This window comes from Ranitomeya imitator, chromosome 1 (assembly GCF_032444005.1).
Source record: "Ranitomeya imitator isolate aRanImi1 chromosome 1, aRanImi1.pri, whole genome shotgun sequence".
NCBI lineage: Eukaryota > Metazoa > Chordata > Amphibia > Anura > Dendrobatidae > Ranitomeya > Ranitomeya imitator.
In genome coordinates this window covers 224,326,744-224,335,029 of record NC_091282.1, presented here as the reverse complement: position 1 = coordinate 224,335,029, position 8,286 = coordinate 224,326,744, and the positions used below count along the sequence as shown (strand labels likewise).

The window sequence follows — 8,286 nt, the reverse complement described above, 5'->3', positions numbered from 1 at the left end:
TTCAAATATGTACATTTTTGGAAAGGCTATGGTATAAGCAATAAGAAAAACAATGTTTCCATTTGCCCCGAGTCCTAAGTGGCCGCCATCTTGGATTTTACAAAATGGCTGATTTACATCGATTTTTGTTAATATCTCAGCTTGTAAGTAACGTAAAACTTAAATTTTGACAGCTAAACATACATTTTGAGTACTAAGAAATGCAGTGGTATCCAAATAAATACTCTATATACGACTACAAATTGTATCGGTTTATATTTGAACAAATTTTCGAACTCGAAAAGCAGAGAGTTAATGTTTTTAACTTTTGAACAACCAGAGTGTCTTTACATATCGCCACCATCACTGTCATCATCAGTTTCATATTTGGTCTGAGTGTCCTCGTCATTCATACACTCGCTGTCACACTGACAAAGATCGGTACAGGATAAGTTATTTTTTCGGCACGAACACCTTGAAGAAGAACAGTCATGTTTGCATTGACAACTAATCATCTCGATTATTGCTTTTGGAGCTGGAAGAACATCTGTCATGGTTGGTTTCAACTGTCCATCCAACCCTTTGTGATAGCCATTCTTCTCGGGATCCAGCTGAGAATCCTGCAAAGCAATGTTAGCTTGTCCCCACACTCTGGCTTGGATATGGACTCTGAGGACATGTTGTTTTAGAGCTCCGAGTGTAGGAGGTAACCTGTCACTTTCTGCCATATGCTTGCAAAATAGATGCCATCGCAGTTCGGGAATATTCTTAATAAAAATGCCTTTTGGAGAGTAAGCAAAACATACGAAGGTAGCAAGAGTTGACAACATAGTTTTGCTCACTTCTTTTTCAGTCGAAAGCTTTTGATTTGAATTCATACATGATGTTCTGACTCATAGTGAGTGCTGCTCGGTCAACAATTTTGGTCCTTCTTTGAGTTTCAAGGCTGTCAATCGGCCCTGTTATGATCCAACGGATAGCGGAATATAATTCTGCTGGAACGTCGTTTATGTCACTAGTGACCGTTATGGTGTTTTTATCATTGACTTCCGTTGTAAAATTAGCAATGCTTTTCCTAATTAACTGTGCTGCTTTGTAGATTGTCTGCATGTTGTCTGCATCATCACTACGACATTCCATTGCAGAATTAACCATGATTTCCTCACAGGCTTCTGGTGAATAAAGAACTGCTGATTCCCTTCTGTTTTTTGAAAGACAGGATTTCAGATGTGGCAAGGCATTCATTATAATTTCTTTGAGCCACTTTCTAGTGAATGTAGGTTTGTGATTTTCCACGCCTTCTATACCAAGCATATTCAAATAAGTGGTTTCGATATCTTGTATAGATAGATATGATTGGTTCTGTGTTTGAATATCCACTAGGTTTATCAACTCTAGCAGACTTGCACGTTGTAATAAGGGTTCTTTGTGGTCTGTTCTGTTGGTACTACGTTCTCGTTGTCCATGAAAAACATGCTTTGTCCAACAGCTTTTGTGGTACCGGACGTCAATAGAATGTGCATCCCCTGGTGCAATGCATGTGTTCAGTCTTGTTTTCAGTGTTAAATTATCTGATGTTTCAATAGCTTGTTTCAACGATTTCCCTGCGTTGACTGTCCTCACATTATAAAGCTGCTCATTCTCATCGTTCTGACAAAAGAAACATTTTTCCTTATCCAGTGGCCATGTATGTGACCTCGTGAATGGTGATGAAGAGTCAGATGTTAATGAACCTGATTCGTCCATTTCAGCACGTCCTCTTTTTAATCCTCGTTTCTTGGTAATGTGGCTACCAGTAGCTAATGCATGTGCATAACGGTCCCGGGCTCGTTGTATTTGGTCGTTGTTAATTGCATTTGTGTAACAACTTCGATGGTAGACTGCCTGATGTGTAGCGATTGTGTCTTTCCTGTTGCTAATCCGTCGATGGATATCAACATAGTTGCCATCTTGTAAACTTGCCCTCTCTGCTACTATGTCCAAAACGCGCTGGTAAGACTGTATCCGAGGATTTTGCACCAACTTCTCATTGCCATTGGAAGACTGACAGAGCATACATAGCTTCCAGTTGATAGGTGCCTCACCTTCACAAGTGACTTCAGTAGCTTGTGGTTTGTCTGTCATGTTCAACTCCTGTAATAAAAGAAAAAAAAAACATGTGATTCCTGTCATTATGTATTATTATGTCAATACTAATTAATTATAAAAAACTGCTGTAGTAAATATCTAAAACACATCTGCAACTAGTAATATTGCATTTCTTAGCCCTAAAATGTATGTTTAGCTGTCAAATTTTATTTTTATGTTATTTATAAGCTGAGATATTAACGAAAATTGGTTTTACGTCAGCCATTTTGTAAAATCCAATATGGCGGTCACGTGGGACTCGGGGCAAATGGAAACATTGTTTTTCGTATTGCTTATACTATAACCTTTCCAAAAATGTATAGTTTTCAGACTCTCCAAAAAAATCCGGCGAAGGCCTAAATCAATACATAGTGAACCGGACTATATGCACTATTTATATTACATGTAAAACACATTATAATCCTACACTTGGTTTTTCTCCCATCTTCTTTTTTCTTTATCAGCGCCGCTGATTTGTTTACAGTGGGCCAGTAGGATTTTTTTATATGGACACACAAATTATATTATAGGGCCATCTAATAAGCACCAGGCACTGCTATATTCAGTTATAGTCAACTATATTTAATTATATTTTTACATAATTTTAAGTATACATATATATAAATATATATTTTCGTATTTTTTATCTAACAAGTTTTTGTATGGTCTGTTAATGTTAAATAAAATATTATATGATGGCATCTTCTGTGGTGATTGTTCTTTGGGATTTATTCTATGGGGATGAGCATGATTCTTTCTAAGCATTCTGTAATGCTGTAGATAAGCCCCTGATGTAACCTGAAAGAGAAGAAAAACAAGTTAGATTATACTCACCCAGGGGCGGTCCGGGGCAGTCCGGTGTGATAGGCGTCGCGGTCTGGATCCAGCTCCTCTTCTTTGCTTCCTGTCGCGGCGCCTGCGCAGGCGTACTTTATCTGTCCTGTTGAATGCACTTCTCTGCCATTTAAATATGCGTATCTCAGACTTTCTGTCCTTTTCCCATCAATTTTCACTGCTCTACCCATCTGGTCACTGCAGGAGGTCCCTACTGAAAAAGAGATAGAAGTGTCATCTCTCTCTCTATTTCCCCTGTTTAATTAGTTTCTCTCTCCCTAGCTATAATTAGTTACACATGTTCAGTGTGTAGCCCTTCTTCAAAAGAGGTTGGAGTGTCAGCTCTTCTCTGTTCTGGAGATGTACATACTGTATGAACTTTTAATTTTAGCTGTGACAGGCTGCATGAAAGCTTGTTTTTTTGCGTCCTTAAAGGTGCCTTCACACTGAGCAATATTGCAACGAGAACGACAACGATCTATGACGTTGCAGCGTCCTGGATAACGATATCGTTGTGTTTGACACGCAGCAGCGATCCGGATCCCGCTGTGACATCGCTAGTCGTTGCCGAAAGTTCAGAACTTTATTTGGTCGTTAGATCAGCCTGAATCGTTGTGTTTGACATGAAAAGCAACGACGTCAGCAACGATGAAAGGGGCCGTCGCAGCGTCTTGTTGTGGCCAGGTAGGCGTTATGCATTACAAAAGTAGACGCCTTTAAATTTAGCAATGTCGCTCGTAGATAGATACGCAATTATTTCGAAGATCCCAATATATTACAAATTACAAAAGGAGACGCCATCTGTCATAATGGCCTGGGAGATGGTGTGAACATTATTATAGTAATGTAATTATCACCATACTCCCAAATGCATTCCAAAGACAAAAGGTGATGCCTACATCACATTATTACATTGAAAAAGGCACCCCTTTACATTACATTACAAAAGGTGACGCCAACTGTCACGACAGCCTAGGAGGTAGGTGTGAACTTTACGTAAGGGCGTATTTACAATGCATCACTATTACAAAAGAAGACCCCTTTAAATCACATTATTACATTACAAAAGGTGACGCCATAACGTTATATATTTCAAATGGCTTTGTTGTTACGTCTCACTGAGAACGCTGATAGGTCACATCGGGGTCATGTGTACCTGCGTTCCGAAATATAAACCGCGACTTTACAACTTTTCAATCACTTGTGCGTACTCTGCCATCCACGAGCATCTCGTGTGCGTCTTGGTTCGAAATCCATCGTGTTCCTTCTCCATCAACTCGTGGGCGTCTTGGCTGTAACTTTTGAGCGACCTGTTTGTAGATCTTCAACTCTGCAGCGTTCTCAATTAGTACATCTACGGTGAGTATATCCTTGTGCTGTATTCATTTGCCATGCAGCAATACTAATTTATGTGTATAGAAATAGATGTATACTACATCTCAGCAGTGATTTTTTTAGAGCTTTCACGTTTATAACCAAAGACGCTTTAGCGTCGTAGTATTTCCCTTTTAAGTGGTAATGCAAACGATTTTGTAGTATGGTGTGTTTCACCAACATGAAATTGGCCATTGACAAAATAGCAACCAATAGAATGTACAAATTTTTCAACTCTCAAAATGGATAAAAATAGCCCTCATCCCATCCCCAAATGGTGGCTATGAGGAAACACACAAACGGCCCCCATCCCATCCCCTAAATGGTGGAAATAGTCCCACGGACCATCCCATACAAAAAATGACTGATAACAATAGGAACGGCATACGGCTCATCAAACTTTTATTTTTTGCTGTTTCTTAACTTTTATTTTTTTATTTTTTAAAGATGTCTACAAATGAGCAGGACTGTGTTCGGGCACTCATAGAGATGTACCGCTCCCTGCCCTGTTTGTGGAAGATAAAATCTAAGGATTATAGCAACCGTTACATGAAGAGAGAAGCGTATGAGAAGCTGGTGGCCGTCTACAGGGAGTATCATCCCACAGAGACCGTGGATGAAAACATTGTGAGGAAAAAGATCCAGGCTCTCCGCACAGTTTTCAAAAAAGAGGTCAACAAAGTGGAAAATTCTAAGAAGTCTGGGGCCGGAACTGAGGAAGTCTATGTGCCCAGGCTGTGGTATTACGACCTGATGGCATTCACTAGAGACCAAGAAATCCCTCGCCCGTGCCAGACTGTGACTAGCCTTTGTGAGCCATCGCCCGAAGATATCCTGCCTGAGTCTCCTGACGACCATGTAAGTAGCCCCAAGCTTCCCTTCTTGTAGCATGCCGTGTGTCTTGTATGTTTATGAGACTGCATGGCTTCCAGTAATAGTGAGTCACGTTGTTCATGTTTAATCCCCCTGATGATAACAGCTGCCACTTCCTGTGTCCGTAATTAACATATTGTGTCTTCCGCACATTCGTACAGTATTGCCGGCCAATGTAGTTCTGCACAGCTCTTTAACCCCTTTGTTTTTTAACCCAGGTAACTGTTCCTCATAGGTTCCAATGGGCATAGAGGTGTTTGGGGAGGTGTGGGCTCTCTAGGGATGTGTGGCAGAGTCGTTTGTATGTTATTTATTTTAAATTTTTCTTTTTCATGTAATTGCAGGTGCCTCTGCAACAGCGGGAAACAACGGAAGCGAACAATGTCCAGTCCCCTCAGTCCTCCAGTAGCCCGTCTGTCGAGGAGCAGACATGTCCACTGCGCCCATCTAGAAAAAGAAAATCAACAGCAGCCACACCTGTGGATCTCCTGGCAGTGGCCAACAGCATCTTGTCGAAGCACGTCACAACCAAACTCTCCCCATTCGCATCCTTGGTTGAGGAACGTTTAAACAGACTGGATGATACCCAAAGATCTCACGCGGAGAGAATAATGTTTGACGTTATGAACGCGGCAGCCGCAGGAAAACTATGCGACACATCAACATTGAGCATTGACGTCCGTCAGCCCAGTGCCCATTTTTATTGGGGACACCAACAGGAGCCCATGCACAGCACTCCTGTCCGCAGACCTGGGCCACATAATTCTCAGTTCCGGACACCACCTGCACCCCCTTCTTTTGGTGACTTATCACAAGGACCTCCTATAGCCACGCACCACTACAGTGAGATGGACACTTACTACCAAAATTTGTAGTGTTGTAGTTTAAATAAATGAGACTTGTGTTTTAGATGCTCCACAAGTAATCCCCTATGCCTTCTCCCCTGCAGGCATCCTCCTGGCACCCGGTCATTAATCCCCTATGCCTCATCAACATTAAAAAAGTATTGTAATAACAAATAATAAAATTTTTAATACAAATAATAAAATTTTTGGTTTCTTAAATTTGTGTATGTACTACGTGTCTCTTTGGCTTGGCAATAAATGACGCCGCTGGTCAATATACTACGTTGCTGGGCAATATGCGACGGGGACATGCGAATGCTAGAATACCCAATACATTACCGTCACACATAACTATATTGTTAACGATATCGTTGCTTTTTGTGACGTAGCAACGATATCGTTAACTAAATTGTTGTGTGACGGTAATGTATGCTGGGAGATCATTGGTCGCTGGGGAAAGTACAGCACTTTTTGTGGTTGCTGAATCTCCCGCTGACATCGCTGAAACGGCGTTACACACAGCATGTGTAACGCCGATTCAGCGATGTCGTCACAAGAAACAAGGGAAACATTGGGTTAATAAGTGCAGGGCCACTCTTAGTAACGTGATGTTTACCATGGTTACCGTTGTCAATGTTTAAAAAACAAACAGTACATACATTCCCGCTGTATGGTCAAGTCCCTCGCCTTCGGCTTCCCGCACTGACTGGTGAGCGCCGTCCGGTAGTAAAGCACAGCGTTGACATCACCGTTGTACTTTACGCCCGGCGCTGAGTCAGTGCTGGAAGCTGAAGGCGAGGGACATGACTATACAGCGTGAATGTAAGTATGTATTGTAATTTTTTTTTAACATTTACAACGGTAACCAGGGTAAACATCGGGTTAATAATCGCGGCCCTGCACTTAGTAACCCGATGTTTACCCTGGTTACCCGTGGACTTCTGGATCGGTGCTCGCTGGAGAGCTGTCTGTGTGACAGCTCTCCAGCGACCAAACAGCGATCGACATCATTGTCGGTATCGCTGCAGAGTCGATGAGTGTGAAGGTACCTTTAGAATATGGTGAACATCTACTAATATATATATACACACACACATCAGGAAATCACTAGTGCATAGGATGCTGAAGACTCACAGGTTTCATATGATTGATACAGAAGTAGAGTATGTTCATAGATATATATGTTTATTGGTATGTATTGGTATGTATGTAAAATAATAAGAAATAACAAATAGATATATCGTTATGTTCACATTTATTACAGAAAAAGGAGTATCATGGGTCATCCAAAAATTGTTAAAAATGAGCACTTTTACACAAGAGCACTTGAACCCCCCAACAATATCATCCATAATACATGGTATAAGTTATGCCAACAGTTACGTTACAGCTGTTGATACTGCCATGGGACAGCCCCTGGCCCATTGAAAAAGTCAGAGTATTTGTCCCTGCTATTAGTTGCATCATCACAGTACCTTCCAGAACCCAGACTTTCCAAACCACAAACCCTGTGCGCGTCTAGACGCCATTCGCCCTGGGTTACATCTCCGTTACCCTGGTCCACAGAGTCTACATACTGTGTAGGGCTGTATGCAGTGGCATCACGGCGACGTAGAAAGTTGTGGAGGACACAACAAGCAAGCACCACAGAGTCAATAGACGTTAGTTTCATGTTTAGTGCTGTGTGGAAAACCCGAAATCGGTTTGCCATAATTCCGAATGCATTTTCAACAACGCGTCTAGCTCTTGAAAGTCTGTAATTAAAGATTCGTCGTTCCGGTGTCAGAGTCTTCTGGGAGAAGGGCTTCAAAAGGTTCGGATGCAGTGGGAAAGCCTCATCTCCGACAAAGACAAAGTTCATGTTTTCTGTTGTGTCACTGTTGGGCGGCAAGGCAAGTTTATTATTTTTCAAGCGTTCCCCAAAATCTGTGTGCTCCAAAACTCCTCCATCGGATACTCTCCCGTTAATCCCAACAGACACACTTATGAAATCATAGTTAGCATTTACGAGGGCCATGAGAATTATGCTGAAATATCCCTTATAGTTATAATAAAAGGAGCCAGAGTGTGGTGGTTGGGTGATGCGTACATGTTTGCCATCCAAGGCCCCACCGCAATTCGGGAACTGCCATTGCTCCTCAAATCCCCTAGAAATCTCTTTCCAGTCATCCGGGGTCTGTGGGAAAGGCATGTAACTGCGGTGTAAAACTGAGACAATAGCTTTGCATGTCTCTGGGATGATGACGCTGAGTAG

At 41.7% G+C, this 8,286-nt stretch overlaps 1 protein-coding gene across 1 annotated transcript; it reads left to right on the top strand.

Moving 5' to 3' along the window:
* The first annotated feature begins 3,385 nt into the window (after positions 1-3,385).
* LOC138666056 (uncharacterized) lies at positions 3,386-6,251 on the top strand. The gene is made up of 3 exons (XM_069754158.1): positions 3,386-4,299; positions 4,762-5,172; positions 5,532-6,251. The coding sequence occupies exons 2-3, from the start codon at positions 4,762-4,764 to the stop codon at positions 6,060-6,062; spliced, it is 942 nt and encodes a 313-aa protein (XP_069610259.1). The 5' UTR covers positions 3,386-4,299; the 3' UTR covers positions 6,063-6,251.
* Positions 6,252-8,286: the final 2,035 nt, after the last annotated feature.

What these genes read in the sequence shown, in the direction of transcription:
- LOC138666056 (XM_069754158.1), top strand. Translation starts at nt 4,762, where the DNA reads ATGTCTACAAATGAGCAGGACTGTGTTCGGGCACTCATAGAGATGTAC. An exon ending in CTGAGTCTCCTGACGACCAT is followed by an intron (nt 5,173 to 5,531) that starts GTAAGTAGCCCC and finishes ATGTAATTGCAG; the next exon opens with GTGCCTCTGCAACAGCGGGA.